At 38.2% G+C, this 25,702-nt stretch overlaps 1 protein-coding gene across 1 annotated transcript in view; it reads left to right on the top strand.

The window, feature by feature from the left end:
• LOC149216773 (putative CoA ligase CCL7) overlaps positions 1-25,702 on the top strand; it is a 123,347-nt gene that overhangs the window by 77,032 nt on the left and 20,613 nt on the right. Inside the window, exon 3 of the mRNA XM_089392843.1 lies at positions 19,974-20,119. Within this exon, the coding sequence (XP_089248969.1) occupies positions 19,974-20,119 (146 nt within the window). The remainder of the gene's footprint in view (positions 1-19,973; positions 20,120-25,702) is intronic.

The raw sequence follows: 25,702 nt of genomic DNA, 5'->3' as shown, positions 1-25,702 counted from the left end.
ATTGATGAAGGTTCAAATAGTTTCAAACTGTTTGCATTAACGACTAAGTAGATGTGCATGTAAGCTGGTAAATCAAGGCGAAAAGCATTCTCACCAATTTTCTCAAGTATCTTGAAAGGTCCATACCTTATTGGCTTTAGCTTTTTACCTTCACCTTGCATTCTGTCCTTGCTAATATATAGCCAAACTTGATCACCGACTTCGAAACTATGCTCCATCTGATGCTTATGATGCCTTGCCTTGTATTTGGCTTGGCTCTTTTCCAGCTGTTCCTGTACTGCCTGGTGAATCTCTTGGATTTGTTCAATGAACCTGGTTGTCTTGTCCACATCACTGTGTCAATCAATTGCTATGTCTTTACCAAAGACAAAATCCAAGGGAGACCTTGGTGTGAAACCAAAACAGGTCTCAAAAGGAGATCTCTGTGTAGAAGAATGTTTTGCTTGGTTGTAAGCATGCTGCACATAACACAATTGTTCCTCCCAAAGCTTGGGATTGTTGCTGCAATAGCCTCTGAGCAACTGGATCACTGTCTTGTTGACCACTTCTGTTTGGCCATCTGTTTGTGGATGAAAGGCTGTGCTTTTCTTTAGTCTGGTGTCCATCAGTTCCCACAGACTCGACCAAAACTTCCCAACAAATCAGGTGTCTCAATCAGATACAATGGAAGTGGGTAATCCAAAATGAACCCATACATGTTGAAAGAACAACTTTGCGGTTTGTTCAGCTGTAATCTGTTTGTTACAAGGTATCAAAATACACATTTTGTTGAACCTATCCACAACAACATATAAATAGTCATGACCTTTCCTAGATTTGGGCAGTCCTCCAACAAAGTCCATGGAAACACTTTCCCAAGGATGAGAAGGAACTGGCAGTGGAGTATATAAGCCTAGTTTTCTATTGCTGGGCTTGCTTTTACTACACATGGTACACCCTCTTACATATTTAGAAACTGTCTCATTCATTTTTGGCCAATAACAAAATCTTTGTAGTTGTGCAACTGTTTTACTTACTCCAAAGTGACCTGAAATTAGAGAAGTGTGTGATTCTCGAATTATCTTTACTCTTTCAGTTTGTGGGATGCATAGCTTCCCACAATGATACAAGAGTTGGTCTTTAACATGATAATCCAATTCTTCGACTCGTTTGCCTTGACTTAAAGTTGCATATACATCTTTGAAATCTATATCTTGAGCATATTGTTCAATGTAGCTCTCATGCAGTACTGAATTATGCTTAAGTATAGTGGATGCATTTATAATAGGTCTAGATAACATATCTGCAACTTTATTGTGTATGCCCTATTTATATCTGATGACTAAATGAAACTGTTGTAGAAAACCCATCCACCTATAGTGTCTTGATTGCTGCAACTTAGTTTGGGAATGTAGATATTGAAGTGGTTGATGATCAGTATGTATCACTGTCTCTTTGCATATTAAATAATGTTTCCACTTTTTCACACTCTGTACTAATGCATACAATTCTTTATCATATGTCAGATAGTTAACTACTGCAGAATTAAATGTTTTAGAATGATAACATATGGGTTTGCTCTGTTGTATCAACACTGCTCCCATGGCATAGTCACTGGCATCTATTTTGGTCTCAAATGGTCTTTGAAGATCACACAGTGCTAGTACTGGTGCTGTACTAATCTTTTCTTTCAAAGTGTCGAAGGCTTTCTGCTACTTGCCTCTCCATTGAAACACCTTGTTCAATCCTGTCAAAGCATGTAAGGGAGCTGCAACTAAGGAAAAGTTAGAAATGAACTTTCTCTAATATTGTGCTACTCCTAAGAAGCTTCTCACTTCTGTAGCAGATTTGGGTTTAGGCCAGTTTACAATGGCTGCAACTTTAGAGGGATCTATCTTCAATTCGCCACCTCCTACTATATGACCCAAATAATTCAAAGATGTTTTGCCAAATTCAAAACATCTAGTGTCTGCTTAACATGCTTTAAATGTTCTTCCCACGTTTTGCTAAATATAAGAATGTCATCCAAATATACAATAACAAAATCATCAAGAAAAGGTCTGAGTACATCATTCATTATTCTCATGAAAGTAGCAAGAGCATTAGTTAAGCCAAAAGGCATAACCAGCCACTCATACAATCCCTGCTTTGTTTTGAAAGCAATCTTCCATGCATCTTGCTCTGCAACTCTGACCTGATGATATCTACTATGCAAGTCTAGCTTGGAAAAATAAACAATTTCTTTCAATTGATCTAATAGATCATCTATGCGAGGAAGGGGATAATGATTTTTGATCGTTATCTTATTTAGTGCTCGGTAATCAATGCACATTCTCCACGAGCCATCTTTATTTATCACCAAAACGATTGGCGACCCACATGGTGATGTGCTAGGTCTGATGAACCCCTTCTCGAGCAACTCCTGCACCTGCTTCTTGATTTCTACATTCTCTAAAGAGGACAACTTGTACATCCCAATGTTAGGCAATTGAGCATCTTGCTGCAAATTAATATCATGCAATATTTCCTTTTTGGATGGCAGACCTTTAGGTTCTTGAAACAAGATATCATACTCTGAAACAACTTTTTCTAAATCAGCTTGCTGTTTAGCATCACAGCCCTCAAATACATTGGTTTTATCAGGTTTCTTTTCCTTTACAACCATCAGTAAAAATTGTTTGCATGAATTTACAATTCGTTTCATCTGCCTTGAGTTTATGAGAGTATAGTTATTCTTGAGCTTATGAGCTCTTACAAAGTATTTGATTCCATCTTTAACGAGTAGATACTTGTTCTCAGCTCTATAGAAAATAGCTTTTCTATCGTACAAGTAAGGACTTCCTAAAACAATTCCACATATATCTAACTCAACCTTATCTACAAATGCATACCCAAAATAAAACTTAAGTTTACATTGTCTAGTCACTTGTAATTGTGCTTTATCACTTAACCAACCTAATGGGTATGGTTTCTTGTGAGGTGTAGTCAGTAATCCCAACTTCTTTACAATTGCTTCAGAAATTAAATTTACTTGTGAACCACTATCAAACAAAGTATCAATCTTTTGATGTTTGGAAACGACTTGAATATGGAAAAGCTCATGCCTTTTTTTCTCATTTTCTTTATCATTAACAGATTGTGCAGAATTACTAGTAGATGCTTCAGAATTTTTACCTTTTATACCTGTGGCTGCAATGGTTGCTTCATCTCCTGAGTCCGACCCCAAATCTTTCTGAATAGCTGCAACAGTCTTCTTCTTCTTGCCCTCGAACTTCTTAGGTCTCAGCTCTGGATGCAGAATCCAACAATGCTCATCATCATGCCCATCCTTTTTACAGTGAGTGCATGAAGACTTTGTCTTTTGTGTAGTATTGGCCTTCCTTTCTTTCCATTTTTGTTTTCTTTTCTCCTTATTCTTGCTTGCAATGGGTTTGGATGATCCCCCAACTTCTGGGTTCCCATTCTTTCCTCTAGCTTCTAGATGCGTAGCTTGAACAGATACCTCATCTATACTAGTGGGATTAAACATGAGGATAGTGTGCCTCATGTAACTGTGTAGACCACTTATGTACTTCAGCAGAGTCTCAGGTGAGTCTAATGAAATTCCTAGAATCAAAGCTCTCTTCCTAAATTCTTGAGTGTAACCCTGTACACTTTGCCCTTTCAATTGGCGAAGAGTTTGCCAGCTCATCATGGCTTGCTGCATGTAAGCTAGTGGATAGAACTGTTTTTTGATTGCAGAAACAAATTCACTCTAGACAGAAAGGATCTTACCATGTTTCTTCATGTGAGCTTGTGTCCTGCCTTCCCATCATACCAAGGCAGTGCCTCCGAGGCGTAGGCTAGCCCGCTGAATCTTACTCTTGTCTGAGTCGATACTCTGCACTTTGCAATAAACATCAATTTCTCTAATCCAATTATCAAGCGTCTCTGCATTCAACTCTCCATCATATATGGGTAAATCAAATTTAACATCTAATTTAATCCAAGATGTCTTCTTTTTATGTTCAGGGTTATTAGGAGGTGTGAGAAAGCTTTCTTCTTTCCCTTTGCCTTTTGAGTGGTCATGGAGGAGAGATTCTTCTTCTCCTTTATCTTGTTTGGAGCCTGATGAATCCTCATCTTTATGTTTCCTAAAGTCCTTATACATTTCCTCTACCATGGACCTCATGGCCAGGAAACTATCTATAAATTGAGGGTCTGGCCCCAAGAGACTTTCTTCTGACATTTTCTTCTAAGGATAGACTCTTCCAACCTCCAGGTTAGTTTTGACCAGCTCTCCTTCTCCTAATTTAAGCTTTGATCTAGTTAGCATTCAACAGAAAAATCCAACACAAGCTTGTCTAACCTTAAACAACCTAAGAGCTCTGATACCACTTGATCTGAAAATCACTTGTGAATGATCTTAGTTAATTAATGAAGGTATTACAGACTCATGTGCTGGGGTGTGTCTATGTTATTTTAGGCAACGGATCGATAAGATTGTGAAATACACAGACACTTGAAACAATAAGAGAAACACAGTAAGCAAATACAAAACACAACAAATTTAATAAGGAGTTCACCCAATCCTCCTGGGCTACATCTCCTGGTCCAACTTCAGTGGTGGCCTCTTCTATTGTGTCTTAAGTAGAGATTTTACAATAAGGAGCTCAATGAGTCTCACTTAATAGATGATGATCAGTAGGGTGGTACTTGGATTCTCCAAGCCTCTAGAGTAAACAGACTCTCCCTTACTGAATCCCGACCTCAACTGGTCTCGATGGCATGACCCCAATTTGGTACTCAATACCAGACAGGTACACACAGAGGAGTTGCTTGAACCTCTCAAGCCTTCTCTAGAGTTCACAGACTCTCGGACTCTCTCTGTCTCTATCTGCTCGATGTTGCCTTTGCTCTGCAGGTCAACTCGACTTCTCTGTTCTCTGCAATTCACTTTTTTTTCTCTCTTCTTCTGTCTCCCTCTCTGCTCTTTGTTTGTTCGTGGCTTAAAGCCAATCTGCTCCCTGACTGTTCGTTTCCTCTTCCTGGCTCTCTGGATCGCCTGCCTCTGTCCGTTGGAATTCCCTGCTTTGCGTCATCATCGCTGTGTAACGTTGCACAGAGAGGTGGCCACTTGTCGCCTTATGAACTGAGTGTCAGTTTTCTTTAAACGGTCGTTATTTCCATTACTCTAGGATTTGCCCGCGAAACTGATTCTTCTGCCAGCTCATCGGTCATGCCGGACCTCAAATCTTTATGTGCCTCAATCTATTCCCCCGTCGAATCCGGTCATCCATCAGGTTAATTCTCCGTCGTTGATTTGGAGCCTCTAGATCCTACGATCTCCGTATATATCGCACGGGTAAGTTGCTCGACTGTTACTCATGCGATGTAAGCAGTTTTCTCTCTCATCCATTGGACACGCGTCGCCCAATGTATGGCATCGCGCTGAACTCGGCCAAACCCGCTTACCGCTCGAAGTGCACACGATATCCTGCAAGTTTTGGGCGTGGGACCCGCCTTTTGACGTTTTCCGCACGGTTTCCCTGTTTTCCTCGTGACCGAGCACTTGGGGCTTTCCTTGTCTGAGGGTTTTGTCCTTTTGCGCTAATCGCGTATCAGAAACTGCCTCTGTTTCTGGATCTGGGCTTTTGTTTGCCAATTTGCGTCCATGGGCGGTCTCCATGGGCCAACGATCAGCGCGCTTTGACCGAGCTTCCTCGTTGTTTTGTTCTGGCCACAATTGCCATTGTCCATAGGTCATTTCTGATAAGCTTGTTATTCATAAGATTTGATTTGACATAATTTTGAAACAGTCATGAAATATGTTTAAGGATCCCATTTGGATCAATTTTGAGGTATGATTTGAGCGCTTTCCCTTAAGGATTGAGTTGATTATGGCGATTGGATACCCACCTTGCCCATTCCATGCATTTTCAGAGCATTTATTTCCCAAAAAGGGCATGACATCTTGTTAGAGGAGAGTTTTGATTCACACATGTGGGATTTTGTGGCTTATTTTTGTTATGTTGAGCTATTGGGCTGACTTGTAACCAATTTTCTTCATGTACACTCAAGTCAAACTGTTCATCTAAGTAACATGGCACGCCCTCCCCCCTCCTCATGTCTCATATTTCACGTGTCGGACATGTGTGTGACATGTGTCTGACATGAGTTTGATCAAGTTAGATTGGTGTCAAACACGAGCCCTACTAGTGTCTCAAAATTTGGGCAAGTGCCCAGTGAACAAGCATCATAAAATTGATTCATTGGCTCATCCTCATGCAATTCAATCACAAGTTTGGAGTTCTCAAAGGTTTTGAGTGTAGCTAAAGTAACATTCTCTTTTATAGTCACTTATACTTAAATTTTTAACATTACCATTAATTGACTTAGGATGTCTGGGAGTGGTTTCAACGTCATTGGATTTCATATGGAGAAAGTAGAATTTTAGATCCCACTCAAAATCCAACAGACCTAACAGTTTTCAAGATTGCAAGATGAGGAGGTTGCAACGTTTCCATTGGAGGTTGTCATGTATGAGGGTATGAAACTAGCACTTAATTAATAGGACCAAGACCTCTATATACCTCAATGTTGGTGGCATTGATTGATGAACTCCTCTGTCATGACCCTAGTAAAAATGTACTCATCGTTTAAACAAAATCTCAATTTGACATGTTAAACTTTTTCTATCTTATTTTAATGTTTAGAGGGTGATATCAATGATGAGGATCCCAATATGGGCAATGATTGTAATGATTAGTACTAGTTATTTGTTATAGCATGATTTTTTGGGGACTCTACAGACCATTTAGGGCCTCTTTGTTAATGCATTTTTGGTTTAGAGATGGATTGCATTCAGTGCTATTTTGGTTATATGCATTAGTTGTATGAATGAATTTGTATTATCATCATGTAAATGTTTTATATATTTTATATTTTATGTGTAATTTATTAATTTATTACATTTTTTAATATATAATATATAACGTGTCCTTCGTGTCATGTTCCAAGGGTTTGCCATGTCACGTGTCAAATACTTGCATTTTTGTGTCCTCATGTCATGTGGCTTATCTTGTCATGGGGCTTTTACGCTAATTATTATGAGTAATAGACCTCATGTGTATTGAGGATCATTCATTTGTACTTTTTCATCATCACTCTTGGATTTCAGCCTCTTCTTGAGAGCTTGACTTAGCCTTGTGTAAACTCGCTACTTGTGGAGATGTGATCTTTATGGTGCAATGCTATTGGAGATTTGTTTGTCTTGGAGATGTCTTTTTGGGATTGAAAAGGGGCTATCGCATGGAAAAATTGTCAGCTTTATGGCAAATTTTTATTGTTTTCCATGTAATTAATTATTGCTAGGGTTTTTCTTTGTTCCATGTCTAAATGCATACTATTTATGGAAAATCTTGGTTGATTATTGCATGTTAAATATCTCTTCCTTGAAATCCATAAGGGACCTCCTAGAGAGCTTCCCCTATTTAATTTCTCCCCTCACAAAAAAGATAGCTAGGGTTTGTACAAGTGAAAACAAGAGGTTTTCCCCCTTACTCCAAGCATCTATTCATTATCTCTTAAATTAGCCCTAAGGACTCCATCAACCAAGTAGGAATAGGCATTGCCATCCTTGGTGTTGGTCAAAAAGAAAAAAAATCTTCAAAACATAAATATTTTCCCTCTTTTATTTTCTAAGCGTTTCAAGGAAAGTTGCTAAGGAAGTTTTGTAGGGTCGAATTCAATGATGAACATTGGAGGTAATAAGACTTGAATTTAACCTTGTTGATCCATTTAACTCAAAATTTATCTTTTTGCATGGTAAATTTTTCCTAGAAGGGTTGGCCTCATCTTCCTCTAATTAATTTGTGCCCTAAATACCCTAACCCTAGCTAGGGCTTCAAATTAGAGCTTAATTTGAGGGTTTTCCTTTCTCCTTTATTGATTACATCATTTATAAATCCTTTTTTGATGCATATATGCCTAGAAACACCTTTGTTGCTACATATCTTGAAACCCTAGGTCATATGTGTCATCCCTAGGCTTGGTGTATGATATGCATCTCCTTTACAAGAAGAATTGTGCCCTTGTCCATTAAATAGTGTTTTCACCTAGTCTATATCTATGTCGCCTTGAGCCATATAATCTAGATCAACCCTTAGGTGATCACTGGAAGCCTCCCTTGTGGTGCAATTCCACTAAAGAAGAGGAGGAAGATTGCTCAGTTGACAGTGGCAATCCCCCTCATTGTTGCGACAAGTTCTGTCCTTTGCCTTGTAAGGCCTCTCACAAGGCCTACTAGATTTTGAGGCAACAATTTTTGGCGTCGTTGTCGGGGAGGAGTTGCATCAACCTCCTTGAAGTTTGAAATTTAAGCTTCATTAAATTTTAGAGAATAGATTATAAGCAACAACATAGATTCTCTCCTGTTAACTCCAAAGTCTAATCCATATATTTCCTTTAGTAACTCGTTTGACAATACCATAGCTCCAATAAAGAAAAGAAGTATCTGCAAGACGACTATTGACACTTCCACTTCTCCCTTAATTGCTAAGACTCCTATGGTGAGGAGCCTCTTTGGCACTTCATCCACCTCTGACACCATGGCTAAACCATGCCGCATTGCTGCATTTAAACCATTGGATGTGGTTGGCTTCCTTGATGCTCCTCACAAATTGCCTGATAAATATGAAGACTGGTTGCCTAAATTCAATGGTATTGATGTTGTCACAGTTGAAAAAAACATGCATGAATTTTTTGGGTTGTGGGTGGAAGGTTGATAACAGAGGAAGATGTTGTTATGATGTTGTCCTTAGAAGGGAGTTCTAGGGATTGGTACCTAGATTCACCCAAAGGTAGCCATAAGAACTGGGACCTTTTCCACCAAGCATTTGAAAAGAAATGGGCCATGGTCAAAGAAGGCATGCAACTCTTAGATAAGTTCCAAGGAGCCAAGAAAACTGAAAATGAGACTATTAAAGAATTCACACAAAGGTTTGATAAATTACTTGAGGAAGCCCCTCCTCTATAGAAGCTTAATGACCAGACTATCCTTTAATGGTATATAGGATACTTTGTTGAACACTTGTCTATGCTCTAAAAGACAAGGGGCCCAAGTCTTTGGAAGAGGCCAAGGTCTCGATTGTCAAGATTGAGCATAATTTGAGAACATCCAAAATTGATTTGCTTGCTTACCCAAGGGCTAAAGTCGAAGTCAAAGCTAAGCCTAGTGCCCAGGTTGAGCTTGCCTTGCAAGCATTTTCCCAAAAGTTTGAGAAAGTTACTACTGATCTAATGCAAGGATAGATGTCCATGATGAACAAGCTCTTAATTTTGGAAAGGGAAAGGGAAAGATGTTAGAAGTTTCCTCCTAAACCACAATTCAACAAGGAAAGACCTCCCAAAATGAAGCCTTACAATGGAAGCAATGCCACACAACAAAATGTGCCCAATACCTTGCCCCAACCAATGTGGTGAGGCAAGAAGGGCCTTGTCAAAAGGATTGTCCATATACTCAAGTGGAAGAGGAAAGCTCGAAGCACCTTAACATGATTAATAACAATGCTCCATTTAATAGCTTGCTTGGGGAATCATTCCTCTCTCAATAATAGCATGAAGATACCACTGATGAACCTACTAGTGATTGTGATGAGCCAATCATGGCTGTTGAAGAGGGAGGCAAATTCAAGAGGTTACATTACTTTAGAAGAAACAATGACCAAAGCCACCCCCAAGCAAGTACTAGTAGTAATAATGTCCCTAAAAAGAGTGCTAGGCCACCCCCACCTCCTAAGAATACCCAAAAACCTAGTGCACCTAGTCCTAATATGTCCTTGGATGTTGACTTGGGAAGTGTTTTGGAAAAGATGAATGTGCAAGCACCTCTTTTGGAATTGGATAAACTTGAACCCCAAAGAGGGCAAGTTAAAATATCATTCAACCTTGAAAAAGAGTCCAAGGACCCTCCTACGAAAGAAATGGAGGGCACACACCTTTCTTGTTGTCTCTAGTATTAAATAATTTGATCCTACATAATTGTATGCTTGACTCCGGTTCATCTGCAAATGTGATGCCTCTGAGAGTGATGCATCTGCAAATCATTAAACCATAGAAGAATGTGTGTGGCTTCGACTCAAAGTCTATTCTTGTGTATGGTTTGATAAAACATGTTAAAGTGTCATTGGCTACTAATAAAAATATTTCAATGCTATTGGATATTGTAGTCATTCATGTGTTATATGCTTGTGGCATGCTCTTCTCTACAAAATGGTATGCCTCTATAGGTGGGAAATTACAAATGGATCTATCTTATGCTACCATACCACCATGGGTGGGAAATTGTTCATTCTCTATAGAGAGTGACACATGCTTGAGCATGTTGAAGACATAGAACCATTCCCATTTCCCAGGTCCATTAGCAAAGCCACGATAAACATACCTTCCAATGACCCACACTTGAAGCAAAATGACTTTGAGCCAAAGACTCTTGATAGACCCAAGGAGGTTGAATCATTAACAGGGAATGTTTGTCAAATAAAAAATGCTCCTGTGAACAAGAATAAGAAACCTACAATCCAAAACAACAAAATGAAACTATGGGTTCAAAGACAAAGTTGGTGACATAGTCCTTGTCAATGACAACCCACTTCCATTTAGGGTCCATGGCAAAGTAGGGGTTGGATATTTCTATATTGCAAAACTAGATGGTGAACTCTTGCCTTCTCCTGTGGGAGGGAATCACCTTTCTTTGTTGAATGCTAACCTTATGCATTTACTTTTAGGTAGTTTCATTTGCATTTGTGTTTTGCATTATTGTGTGCATCCTACTTGTTCATTGTTCAAGCTGATATGCTACATGCTAGATTAGATTTCATTTAGCTAATCCTTTTCTATTTTAGTATGGATTGTTTTATATATCATATAAATGCAAGGGTGATGATCAACACCCTATGCACATGCTAGCAAACAAGTTGATTTGAGTATGTAGGTAGTAGGTCAGTGAGCCTAGGGATTGGTGGGGTTCTCATGAAATCTTTGTTCAAGCATATGGATCATGCGCTTTATGGTGAACACGTGTCTCCAAGTTGGAGCCAGATTTAACCCATTAAAAGTGGGTAAACCCCATTAGAGAAATTTTTCTCCTTCCTTGGTCAACCAGCCAACCAACAACCATATATTTGTTCAATATATGATGATATGTTGCATTCCTCGACCATTTGCACCAATCTAACACCTCTAAGTGTCTTATATTCCTCTTGAGGGAAGGTGGGTTACCATTCAACAAGTACTTTAACCATTTTGAAACCATATGCTTTTACTCAATGTTTTGGGCATTTTGACATGGATAATGGGGTGATCTAGATGATTGACCAATCTTGACTATAAACTTGTTCTGTCACCTTACCAAGGGGGATAGTCTTTGACCCTTGTCCAGTGGGACCTCCTTTGAGGCCTTAGGGTTATAGGAGGGGCACTACTTGGGATTTTTTTTTTAAAGTAGCATGTCCATGACCATTTCATACCTACCACTCTTCATCATTCCCATGATTTCATATCCATTCTTCCTGTTTGTTGTCGTTGCTTCATTGGATTGGCACCCTCATATCCTCATCCTTGAGTCAGGGCTGGAAACTTTGCCTTGGAGATTGATGCAACTAAAAGAAAGACAAAAGCATATGATGTTCACAGTGAAAGAAAAAGAAGAGATAAGATGAAAAAGATGGCCAAGACATTAAGTAGTGTGTGGTAAAATACCTAGCATGAGCTCTACTTGCCTCATAATAAGGAACCCTTGCATGTTTCAACCCTGATGACAACATGCCGACTCACCACTAAGGAGTAAATCAATGCTATATCATTAAAAGCAAGCTTGGACACCTGAGCTATGCTCCTTATCAAAGCATTTTCCAAAAGAAGTAAAAGTTGCACCAGAGGGTGGAAAAAGCAGGTTGAGTAAAGGGATAACTCATGCCTCCATGATTTCTCCCTCCATACATCTATACACTTAGGATGATGAACCTCCATTAGCTGGTCCCATGACCATCGCACCTAGCATGAAGCATTTCCCCTCCATTGCCACAACTATCACAAACGCCTATGAATTGAAGGGTTGACGTTGGACATGTCACTTATCCTTAGGGGCTAGAAGTACCTACTAGGGTTGACCATCTAGCGATCCCTAACAAGGTAGGGAACACTTTTGTGGGACTTGGTCTAGTTAGATATTTGAAGGTGATCCCAATCTAAATTCTGATTATGCCCTTACCAATTAAGTGTTGTCCACTATGATGCTTCTGTGCTCATTCTCTAGAATGAAATTTCACTTGAGTTTGAGATGTTTTTGCTAGGTGGTCCTTCATAGAGTAGCAGAGGCCTTGAGGGAACACACTTTGTGCGTTCACTACACATGATGCCCAAGTCGTACTACACTTCCGAGAGTAGTGATGACTTTGCAAATGCAATGTTGCCCCTATATGATAGAGCGTTGGGTACTTTGATGATCCCAACAATTGGTTGACACCTCAAAGCACCCCTAGATGCGAGCTCGCTTTGCTTCGTGTTGGAGATTCTTGATGATGTACCCAATGGACCCAACATGACCCCAGACTGGCCTTGACAGTGTTGAATGGACACGGCTTAATCTTGTAACATCCCTCATGTTGACTACAAGCCTTATAAACATTTTTGTATAATTAAGCGCCCCAACATGATAACTTATTGTTGGAAATACTTTGTTTAAATGTAATGAAAGTATTAATGATGAAATTCATTTATGTCCTGATCATTGTATTGAAGTGTATGAATGCTTTATTCAATGTTAATCATGCATTAATGCTCTAATCAATAGCAAAATTAGAATAATCATATATTAATGCTTAAAAAGAATTAATTAAAGAATTATGTTTTTTAAAAAATAATAATTTATTATAGTATCAATATTTAATTAAATTTTATTATCATTTGAAAATTTAAGTCCAAGGAGAAGGGATGATGGGCCAAAGTTCCGAGGAGATGGGGTTTGATGAAAACCACCATACCCATCTCATCGAATTTAATGTCGAACCCCTAAGGCTGGGAAAAGCCGCTCTGATATGATTTTGTTATTAATGCAATTGGCGGTGCCATCCTGATTTTCCCTTTGCATGAATTGAAAGGGTAACATGCAAAGGAAGGTAGTGTGGGGGCAAAGAGTACCCTCTTGGCCATGACTGAGAGGCAACTGAACTTCATAAAAATGCTAGCCACATTCAGACAATGGGTTCAATTTTGGATTTCTAGAGAATTTTTACAGAAGAGCTAGCATTGGGAATAGCTTACAGAGAGCATTCAACTTGCATTGGACTGCTACTGTGTAATCTTAAGTTTTTACATGGCATTGCCAAATTGGGCATTGAGGGAGATTGAATTATAATTATTTGGTGGTTGTCGAGACTGAGAAACCACTGGTGCTTTCTTTAGCTGAAAAACCACTAGTGCTTGTCTTGGTTGAGAAACCACCGCTAAAATGAATCTTTGGTGCCTGTGATTGGCTGAGAAACCATTGGTGCTTGCTAACACTGAGAAACCACCAGTGCCTATCAGACTGTTGATAAACCACTTGCAAGTGATATCATTTCCTTAGCTCAACTAGCGTATTGCCCAATGAATTTTAATTGTCAAACTTTGGACCTGGCATAGGGGTGGCGAGTTATGATGCATAATAGCGTAACTGGCCTACAATTGAGAGGATAGTGTGAAGCCCTTCTCCAGTTGCTAGCAATATTCAACTTATATAGATAAGTAATTTTTGGTATGAGTGTTGTTTGTGAATTTTGAATTCATCGACATACATTTAGTGTGAATTCACCGGAACGTTTAATTTCTATCGATATATGTTAAATGGGCTACATCTTCCAAATTTATGCATGTTGTTAAAGTTATCTTGTTGAATGGATGCCAAGTTGTATTGTATCTATTTCATGTCTTTGGAATTGCATGTAAATATATAAATATATACACACATATTTTTGTATTGCTAGAACTCGACCTTCGTGGTTCACAACATTTCCTATTTCTTAACAATTACATTTATTCTACTTGAGTGCGCCTTGACAAATTGGCGTTGGTGAACACTTGAGAGAGAAACATACCTCTGCGTGTTGAGAAATTGGTTGGGTTGCGCCATTGTTTTCTTCTGTTTTGTTTTATTATGGTGAAAATCGACTTGAAGCCGCACCCCCTTTTTTTGTTATTCACCTTTAAAACCAGACTATTGAAGTCACCTAGTCGAATTATACAACAACAATTAATATTGTGATTCATATAAAAAAAAGTGCTAATGAAGTCTACCATCCGGACTATGTAATGCCAAATTAATATGCATAAATGGTGTGAATAGTCTGACCATTATGAAGTAATCAATGTAAAGATTCGGCCCAGACCACATATGACATGCCCAAATAAGATCGACGGGTGCCAACATAGGATATGTAAATCATGTACGATTTGTATGATCCCATTATGTATTGCATTCAAATGTGTTGCCAGTGTGATATTTAGATGAGAATAAAATGACCCTGGCCCACATCTAACTTAACAAAATGATTAATGGAATTTCTGGTGTGTATGTATCTAGCTTGGAGTCCCTAACCCCCAAGGGGTGATGGGTTAGATCCCATATACATTTGGCCATCGACACTGTTTGTTGGCAAGGTCTTTTGTAACTGCTTGGGACCCTTGACCCTTGATGGGCGATGTGGTAGGTCCCATGAGTATCTATCATCGACACAGTTTGGTGTATTGAACATTTTGTAATGGCTTGGGACCCCGACCCCTGATGGGCAATGTTGTGGGTTCTTTGCTTATCTAGCTATTGGCACTATTTGGTGTTAAGACCCTAATGGGGTGATGGGGTGCGTCCACCCTACTATCAAACCCCCATACCACAGACCTAAATCCCTCACAATTGTTTGTATCACTGATTTGGCATGGCCAATGATGGAGTATGGTGAGGGGCAGACCCACGAGTGACTCGGTTGTTGGCTTCGTGAAGATCCTATGTGTAGTACCATGTATGGTGGGGTTGGCACCGGTGGTGTGGACTTTTGATTATACACACAATGTGTTTATAATATGTATATATATACATTGAATATATTAAAAACACATTGTGTGTGTTTGTGTATATATTTGTGTGGCATCGATTTAGTATACATACTATTTGATTATACATGCCAAGGTTTTGACACATGCAAAGTGTTTGCATATCATATGTCACGGGGATTTAATTCCTGCGGTTTGTTTATATGTTTAATATAATAAAATGAAATGATATTTTAAGGTCCACGAGACTTAAAATAGTCTATGAGACCATTAGTTCCCTGTTTTTCGCTCTTTGCAATTCATTCGTATATGACTTGATTTATTTATATATTGACATATGACGTGGACATACTACTCGCGATGTTTACACACACTCAATGAGTCACGAGTTGCCAAATTAAAAAGAAATACCATATAGGTGCCACGTGGAGTGCTAGTGTTAACATGGCCAATGTTAATATGACCAATGTTCTTTTAAGTGTAACATTCAATCCAAGATTTGGATCGACGAAAAATTTGCATCATCAGAAAGCTCGGGCGGAGCTGGACATGATGGCTACGTGAACATCTATTTCCGCAAGTTTTTAGAAAATGACATTTTTGTAACCCCCCAATACATTGTTAAACATCGAGAAATTGTCAACGAAAAATTTGCATCGTCGTAAATCTCTTGCCAAGCTGGACATGATGGCTACATTAACAATTATTTCCGCAAGTTTTTAGAAAATGGCATTTTTGTAACCCATTACATTGTTAAACATTGAGAAATTGAAGATAAAACGTTAGTAACACCTTCCATAGTACAAGGGGTTGGTAGGTAGTGTTACAAATCTAGAGTCTAAATGATGTTGGTCATCCCCAGGATAACAAAGGGAGGCTGTGTACCTGGACCCCCAACACTTAAGAGAATGTGCCATGTCATCCTTCTAGCTCCCACAGAGATGATGCAGGGAACCCAAAACAAGGTTTTGACACATGGAGGCATTTTGAGGGCTTCCCCTCAAGGGTTGAGTTGATTATGGTGATCGGATATCCATCCTTGCCCAATCCATGCATTTTCAGAGCATTTATTGCCCAAAAAGGGAATGACATCTTGCTAGAGGAGAGTTTTTACCCTCACGTGTGGGATTTTGTGGCTTATTTTTGTTATGTTAACCTATTAGGTTGGCTTGTAACCCAATTTCTTCTTGTACACTCAAAATTAAACATGTGATAGGTCTTTTAGGCTAATTTTTTTGAGTAATAGACCTTATATATATTGAGGATCACTTATTTATACTTTTTCATCATCACTCTTGGATTTTGGCCTCTTCTTGAGAGATCGACTTAGCGTTGTGTAAACTCACTACTTGTGAAGATGTGACCTTTATGGTGCTATTGCCATCGGAGATTGGTTTTTGTCTTAGGGATGTCCTTTTGGGATTGAAGGAGGTTTTATTGCAAATCTTTATTGTTTTTCATGTAATTATTTATTGATAAGGTTTTAATTTGTTCCATGTCTAAGCGGATACTATTTATGGAAAAGCGTAGTTGATTATTGCATGTTAAATCTCTCTAACTTGAAATCTATAGGGGACCTCTTAGAGACCTCCTAGGGAGCTTCCCCTTTTTAATATCTCCCCTCACAAAAAAGATAGCTAGGGTCTGTACACGTGAAAACAAGAGGTTTTGCCCCTTACTCCAAGCATCTATCCATTATCTCTTAAATTAACCAAAATCTTCAAAACATAAATATTTTCCTCTTTTTTTTTTTCTAATTTCAAGGCAAACCACTAGGGCAATTTTTGTAGGGCCAAATTTAATTAGGGCATTTGTAGATGAGCGTTGGATGTAATAAGACTTGAATATAAACTTGTTGACCCATTTAACTAAAAAATTAGTTTTTGCATGGTTAAGTTCTCCCTGGATGGGTTGACTTCATCTTCCTCTAAGTAATTTGTACCCTAGAAAACCCTAACCCTAGCTAGGGCTTTGACTTAGGGATTAATTTGAGGGGTTGCCTTTCTCCTTTGTTGATTACATCATTTGTAAACCCCTTTTTTGATGCATGTATGCATAGAAACACCTTTGATGCTACATACCTTGAAACCCTAGGTCATATGTGTCATTCCTAGGCTTGGTGTATGATACACATCTACTTTACAAGAAGAGTTGTGCCTTTGTCCATTAATGAGTGTCTTCACGTAGCCTATGTCTATATCACCTTGGGTCATATAATATAGAATAACCCTTAGATGTCATTGGGAAACCTCCCTTGTGGTGCTCCACTAGAGAATAGGAGGAAGATATCTGAAGTGACAATGGCAATCTTCCCCATTGTTGTGACAAGGTCTGGCCTTTTCCTTGTAACGCCTCTCACAAGGCCTGCTAGATTTTGTGGCAACATGACTCATGCAAAGTGTGGAACAACAAGCTTCCTTCTGACTTCATTAACACCTCTACAACTCCGTGTGCCTTTTCTTGCCTTTTGTATAGTGAAAAACATGGAGCAACAAGCTCCCTTCTTTCTATCCACACCTACCCATGACCAAAATCTCTATGTACACTTACCTTGACTACATCTTGAAGTCTGCCATGTCTTCATGTGGAGTGTTGAGGGCAAAGCAATAAGCTCAGCTTCTATGCATACCTTTGCTTGATTATAATTCCACGTTCATTTTCCTTAACCGTTTTTTCACAAACAAGGTTTCTAAGATAGGTTTCAAGCACAAACGTTCATCGGGGCCTTTGAGCACAAATGACCAAATAATTAGCACTCAACTATTTTGATTTTGCATGGATCCATTCAAGTCATAGTTTCCACCTGGCATCACCATTTCATCCTTGGTACTTGTAAACTCGTCATCGACCTTGTGTTAAAGTCTATAGTCCATTGTTGGTGTAGAATGTGGGGAAATGTGGAATGGGATGTTGAGAAGAGTCAAAGTGTGGAAGGAAGTGTAACTTACTCTCCTCTCCCCATGTCTTCTTCCCTGTGAGAAAGTGAAGCGAGGATCGAGGAAAGGTGAATGAAATGTGGGGAAATGGAAAACATATGAAAGGAGAAGATGGATTACCTCCACCCTAGATTGTCGCGAAAGTCAATTGCAAAGTGTAAGATGAAGGAATGAGGATGGAATGGGAGTATAGGGTGGAAGAAAGGAATTGGATATGGAGTGCAAGAGAGGTGATGAGGGGTTCAGATCTTGCATTAGTGGAGAGTCAAGTGTGGATTGTGGGGCTAGAGGAGGGAGATGGATGTGGGGAGTAGTAGATGCGATGAGGGGTCCATGTCATACAACGAAGGATTAGGGGGTGGAGGATGGGCTTTATGCAACCTTGTAAATTGCCCAACTTAGGGGGTGGAGGATAGGCTCTTTGGAACCCCAATTGCCTAATAAATGTCTTTACCTTATAAATAGGATGGTGGATGATGTGTTTCTACCCACCCCAAACTCATCCAAAGACTATAAGGGGCCTTGATCCAACACCTTTATGTGGAAGGATTTTTCCCGAAGGGGCTGTCCATGGGTTTTGAGAATAAAACAATAACCCTTTAATCTTCTGGCTTAGTGGCAATACTTTGGAATTTGTTGGCATTAAACAAGCATGTAGCTTTGAGCTATAACATTCCCTTGGAGATATTACCTCCCTGTGAGGTAAATTAGATTTACCTCAACATCTCAATTATGAAGACCAATCTTACATTTCTGGTCATAATTATGCTTTGTCCATTGGACTATGGAGTCCAATGGTGCATCTTACAAAACATGTCTTCATATTTTTTTTGTTCCATAACAACTCTTGCTTTCGCACTAAAATAAAACAAAGGCAATGTAGGCGGAAAAACTGAAAGTAACATTGAGCTTAAAACTACCCAAAGCAATGAAATCTTATCTACCTACCTTAGCCAGCAAAGGGAAACTTGCTCGGTGGCACGATAATGCTAAAGCAACTAGGAAAGCAACTTAATGAGTGTATGAGACTCATCCTTGCACTTGGTTGTCAGGGAAAATATTGGCAGTGATATCCGTAATATAGAAAAGGCTGGGAAGCCCTAAAAGGGGTAATAAACTTGAGGGCTTGAGTTAAACAGTCTCCAACCATGACTCAATAGCATCCATAAAAAATGGGAGGAGGTGTGTACGTAGTATCTTTGTACAAAATGCCTGTGAAATGTGGCTGTCTCAGTGGCATTTCAAAATTTTGAAGCACTCTATCATCTGTTTAAACGGGTGTTTCGGCCAGGGAATGAGTGATTTTAGCCAATAGTGTGATTGTTAAAACGGGAAAAAACATTGTAAAAACAATCCATAGAACTACCTGCTTACATATTAGACTATACATAGAGAGCCTGGGCTTCCCTTAATTATCTGTCCTTTTAGCTTTATTTCGAAATTTGAAATTCAGGAATGATATTCTGAAATTTGTCTCATATGTATTTTAACATTTACGTATGTGTGTGTCAGATCGTAACCCTACTATATTCTCATTTTCTTAAAACTTTCTATATCCTTTTCGGATACCGTATCCTTTCCCTTTCATGTTTATATTTGTGCAACTTAGTATGTTACCCAAGTATTACTTTTATTCCATTGGTATTTTATCTTCTCGAATGCTATAAATGTTAAATTTGTGTTTTGTTACGATATATCACTTCGGTTAAATGCTTCGTGGAGACGGCAGACTTTCATTCTCTAGTACAATAAAACAGCTTATCCAGTGTTTTTCTGATGAAAACCAGGTGTATTGTGTCATGTGATTATAAAATATATAAAACTGTTGTATAACCATGTTGGCTGTAATTTAAGAATGCACTATATGTATGTTATTTTGGCTGAATTACCTTAGATAGGAGTTGGTATTTTTCTAGTGCAATGTGTTGAAAGTGCTGATATTCTGAAAGGATCAAATTTGAAAATATCTGAGTTATATTATATAACTTGCAGGATACTTTAACAACCCCAGTGCAACTAAAATGACACTAGATACGGAAGGATGGCTGCATACTGGAGATAAGGGCTACTTTGATGAGGAAGGAGTATTATTTATTGTGGATCGTATTAAAGAACTAATCAAATACAAAGGGTTCCAGGTAACCTATTATATCCACAAGATCGAAAAATGGAAAAAGTTAAAATCTGTATCTATTTTTCCATTATATAACATAGAATATACTTGATAGTCATCTTGGACGCGTTATCTGGTAAAGATAATTACCTTAGTGTCACAGTTTGATATGCACAAGAAATCATAAGCTTAGGACATTATCCCTGACTGAGAGATATGGAGCTTCATTATATCTATCCTGTTCAAATCATATCCATAAAATACCAATTTTTCCTGTCATTGTTGGAGGTCTCCCATACGCACATCAGATTTACGATGGAAGATGTCTCTATTCTGTATTAAAAGAGCATATATATATCCCACATATATTCTTTTGTATGTTCTAGGCCGTATACTTTTGTAATTGGGCTTTTGTTGAATGGGGAGATGAAAGAGCACTAGTTCTAGGTGTGCAACCTAAAAGACTAGTAAAAGGCTAACACAAATTTGTGATTGAGGAATTGACACCTTCATGAATATGGATCAATTTTGCAAATATTCTTTTGGGAGTATATTTCACGATATTTTATTTGTACGACGAGAATGAACCCTAAATGCAATTGAGTGGACTTTACAATGCAGTTCAAGTAGATTGTGAGAATGTTATTCTATACCTCAATCCATGTTTTAGGGTTCGGATATTCTCTTCGTATTATATCATTCAAATATGAAAACTCAAATTGATAACATAAATTAAATTTCAATATATTCAATGACCAAGAAGATGTCTCTCTTTATTTTTTGTTACATGCAAAGCTTTAAAGTAGAGAACGCAGTTCACACCCCAATTCAAGCAAATGCAATGCAATGGGGCGACTCAGCTGTTAGTTGCTGAAATAGTCCAAAAGGAACACACTGGATTTATAAAAGGCAGATTTGTTCTTGATACTCTTTTAATTGCGTGGGAATGTCTTCAAAAGGCAGATTTGTTCTTGATACTCTTTTAACTGCGTGGGAATGTCTTTAATGGGCTTGAGAGTCTTTGACCAAAAGGTTTTATGATGCAGGAGCATCTTTGGCCTAGAGAAATTTGCATCCATCAATTTTTAGCTCGTAGTTTAGAGGATGAGATAAGAGTGTTGCATGTTACAGTGCTGCAACTCCAACTTGCTGCTACAGTGTTGCAACTTCGATGTGTTGCAAGTGTTGCAACTCTGCTACAACACTTTAGATCATACCTTGTTGCCATTATGCGTGTCTTATGAGGACTTCATGGCAAAATCGGTGGGCCATCTATGCGAGAACATAATAATCAGTTTGGGAAACAGATGAGGAAGTTGAATCGCTGCGCGTCAACCTATCTTTTGAGAGAGAAACAAATAGAGGATAAAAAAAAGAATAGAATAGAAGAGATCATGGAGCTGGGGAGAAGGAATGGAGGAACAAAGAGAAGATTAATAGATATGGAGAATAGCTGATTGAGTCTGGTGGTGAAACAGATAGTGCATATGCAGAGTCATAGTGCAAAGTAGGAATTTACACAAATCATAAGAATAAATTGGTGTTTATATGAATAAGAAACAAAAATTGATGTTGTCTCTTATCCTGTTTCTTGTAACTCTCAATTTCTCATTGCATTGGTCAGTTTTTAATTTCTGTTAACGCTAGCATACAAGTAGTTGTGTGCTTTGTGGGCAGAGACCAAGTTTATGTAGTTGTTTATGTGCAGGATTTGTAATGGTCACTTGCATCGAGTGGTATCAGAGCTGGTTTAAGCTATAGAGATTGATCTCTTGTTAGTGGTTTTGTAGTGTGTGGTTATGGAAGGACAAGAGAGAGGCTGTTCAATGCAATTGCTAGAAGGCAAGTTGTGAGAAAACAAGCCCAGACAAGGCCTGTGAATGATAGTCAAGTTGAGGGCCACTAGACAACCTGCAGGAATTCCGCCATGTAGAGAAGGAGCAACACAAGAGGGTGTGAGCAACTAAGAATTGGAGGAATTGAGAAGGAGAATAGATGATATGGAAAATAGGAGAGTTGGGGATGTTGAAACAGACTCAAAGTCAGAAGATAACATTGAAGAAGAGAGAAAAGTTGACGAAGTGGACCTAACGGTACATTTTATATCCTGTCTAAAGGGTGGAGGTAGTGCAAAGGTGTTAGTTTCATACTATGATGGTAGTTTAAAGGCCAAGACTCTCGTTGATTGGATAGAGAAGCTTGAAAGGTACTTTTGAGTACAAGAATGTTTCAATAGGGGAATTTTGAGGTCTAAAATGGGTCTCGTAAGGAAAATAATAAAATAATAGTTAAAATAATAAAATAAGAGATGAATTTTTAAAGGGAAATAAAGAAAGCTATTTCTTTATTGTATTTTCGACTTATCTCCTTATAGGTTTACTAAAATGTCAATTGTATGCACCCATTGGATGCAAAATTAAATTTTGCGTCCAATTAGTACCAATTATGCATGCTTTTGAGTAGACCCACAATGAAAAAAAAATTGGAAATACATGAAAAAGTGTATTTAGACATGTTTTTTTCGGTGTGGTTTTACTCAAAAGTATGTGAGTGGGTATTGGTTGGATGTGGAATTAAATTATGCATCCAATGGGGTGCTTAAACGTGACATTTGAATAAACCTATACGAAGATACTTTGAAAATACAATAAAAAAAGTAGTTTTCTTATCTCCCCTCCAAAAATATTTAACCATGGACATGGCATCATCATTTTGAATCTTATGGGTTCTTTTAAAGTTGAATTTGTTAGTACATATTTTGTTTTGAAGCCCATTTTTTACCTCAAAATTACTCTAATGAGGATCCCAATCACATTCTATTTCCCTTGACAAAATTAAAGGGGCATGTTGCACTTTGGTGGGATATGCTACAAAAAGACAGGCTAGACAACCAGCAGGAGAAGATTAGAACCTTGAGGAAGATGACGAGCAAAATTATGGTGAAATTCCTACCGGCTAATTGTTGAGAAATCAACGCTTATAGGAATTAGGGTTTGATTCCTCTTTCTTGATAATTACTTGTGAATTATGTTGGCTTCTTTTACTTCTTTATTAGTTTATCATTCATCAAGCAATCACCAAATTAAATATATATAAAGACCACAAGAACAAGAGACACAAGAGGTAGACAATCAACCAAGGCAAAACCCCTCCGAGGGGAAAACCCCTCTGAGGGAAAAACCCCGTCCAACTCTTCCATTAGTAGATTCAAATCAAGATGAGACAATCCAAGACCTTATCGACCTAGACAAAGACCTCCTCCAATCACCAAGTCAGCCCTTCCTTCCAATACATGATCCCTGTCAAAGTCTCCAAATGATAGTTTCACAGGAGCAGCTACAATCCAGAATTTCAATCCCCGGCTATAGATTTTCGGCCCCCAGTAACAGAATTTTGGACCTGCAGTAGATTCGAAATTTTACACCTACAATAGATTCATAATTTTGGCGCCAACAATTGCCCAGAAACTTCTCACGTGTGAGAGATAGATATCCCAAGAACTCATTTTAGGTCTTCCTATCTTCTTCGTTCCTTCTCCAACTACTTCGTTCTTCTTTTCTATGTCTTCTTCTTGTATATCAAACTTGATGAGTGTGTGTATCAAATAGGTCAAGTTGCCTCTTTATATATAGCCTTTCTGCTGGGTCGAATTCCCTTGATCTAGGTGGACTTCATTAGGACAGGGCCGACTTGGTGTGGAGGTGACTAATGACCTTTTTGACTCAATTAATTCTTTTTACATGATACAAAAGCCCAAGAAAGGTTTAATAAAAGTGACAATGACGCTCTTGACTAAATACAAAACCTAGGAGCCTTCAATGGAGGCTTTGACCTAGAAAACATTGACCCAAGCATGAAAACCATGCTTTAATAAATCATTTTCTTTAATAATAAAATTTCTTTTGACAAATATAATTATGAAGATTGACACTAGTTATATTCTTCAACACTAATTACCAATAGAATTTGTGTAAGCAAGTACAAAACATAAGGAAGAAAGAGTTGACTATCAGGGAGTACATTGAGAAAATTTTTAAACTGTGACTTAGATTAGGGATTAGAGAACTAGAATATCAAAGAGCAGTCATATATGTGAATGGATTAAAATATCAGATTCAAGATGAGATGAGCACATGTTTCTTTTGGAATGTAGGTGAAGCCTATTAAGTTGCCTTGAAGGTGGAACAAAAGATTGAGAAAAAAGGCACCATAGAAATTACAAGGAAAATGACCTAGAGGTAGGGGTAGAGCAAGTACTGCTAGGGGAAATGACAAGGAAAGTGAATTCATCATTAACCAAAGTGATAAACAAGGAAATGACACTAGAAGAGGTGGAGGATTTAGAAGAGGGAAAGGTAAGTATATTCTTGCTACAAATGTGGAGTAGAGGGGCATAAGGCATTTGAATGTTCAAAAAAGCATGATGTAGAAATAAGAATTGAAGCCCGAACAACTAGTCACAAGGAGATGAGGCAACCACTATTGGTGAAAATGTAACGGTCCTTCAATTGGAACAATGTGAGAATTTAATGTGCTGGAGGATGTCGCTTAAACCTAAAATGATGACAACAAAAGAACTTGAATAGAAGAGGAAAGTTTTTAAGACTAAATGTAGAGTTCAAATCAAATGTTGTAATATAGTCATAGATAGTGGAAGTACAAAAAATTTGGTATCAATGCAACTTAAAAAGAAACTAAAATTAAAATGTATAACCCCTCCCAATCCACACTAGATTTTGTGGTTCCAAAAAGGACAACAAGTTGTCATGACAGAGCAGTGCTTGTTAAATTTTTAAATTGAAAGCTTCAGCGAACAAGACTTATGTGATGTAGTAGAGAGTGTTGCATGCCATGTACTACTAAGAAGACCATGGCTATTTTATAGAATTGTTTTCCACAATGACAGGAAGAATAGTTATGAATTCATAAAGATTGGACAATAATACAAGTTGGAACCATTGCTAGAAAATGCAAGGACAAGAACAGGAAGAAGTAGCAACTAAGAGGTGAACAGTAGTAACAACCAGGTTATGTTGTGTTCAACTAAGGAATTTTTGAAGTAACAGAAGAAGCTTCATTTTTGTTTGGTGATAATGTTGAAACAAAATCAAGGTGGGAAAATGAGCTCTATATCACTGTAGATTCAACCTTTGTTGAAAGAATTTGAGGAGATTGTTGCTAATGATTTGCTAGTAGGTTTACCTACCATGAGAAGTATATCACATTAGATTGAATTGATGCTAGGGTCAAGTCTGCCTAACAAATCTCCTTATCATATTACTCTAGTAGAAAGTGAAGTGAATAGGAAGGTACAAGAGTTGCTTAACAGAGGACTAATAAGAGAGAGTTTAAGTCTTTGCGTTATACCAATAGTGTCAACACAAGAGAAAGTAGGTGAATAGAAAATGTTTACAAATTCATGGGCTATCAATAAGATCATTATCAAGTATATATTTCCCTTACAAAGGATGGATGACCTCATGGATTGTTCGAGTGGAGCCAAGTACTTTTCAAAGACCAATTTGAAAAATAGATATCATCATATTTTGATAAGGGAAGGTGACGAGTAGAAGACAACATTTAAGACAAAGGATGGATTATTTGAATG

The sequence above is a fragment of the Pinus tabuliformis genome, chromosome 1_1, assembly GCF_031772625.1.
Source record: "Pinus tabuliformis cultivar Carrire ecotype Pingquan chromosome 1_1, CPIR1, whole genome shotgun sequence".
Lineage (NCBI taxonomy): Eukaryota > Viridiplantae > Streptophyta > Pinopsida > Pinales > Pinaceae > Pinus > Pinus tabuliformis.
This window is presented reverse-complemented; position numbering and strand designations above follow the sequence as displayed.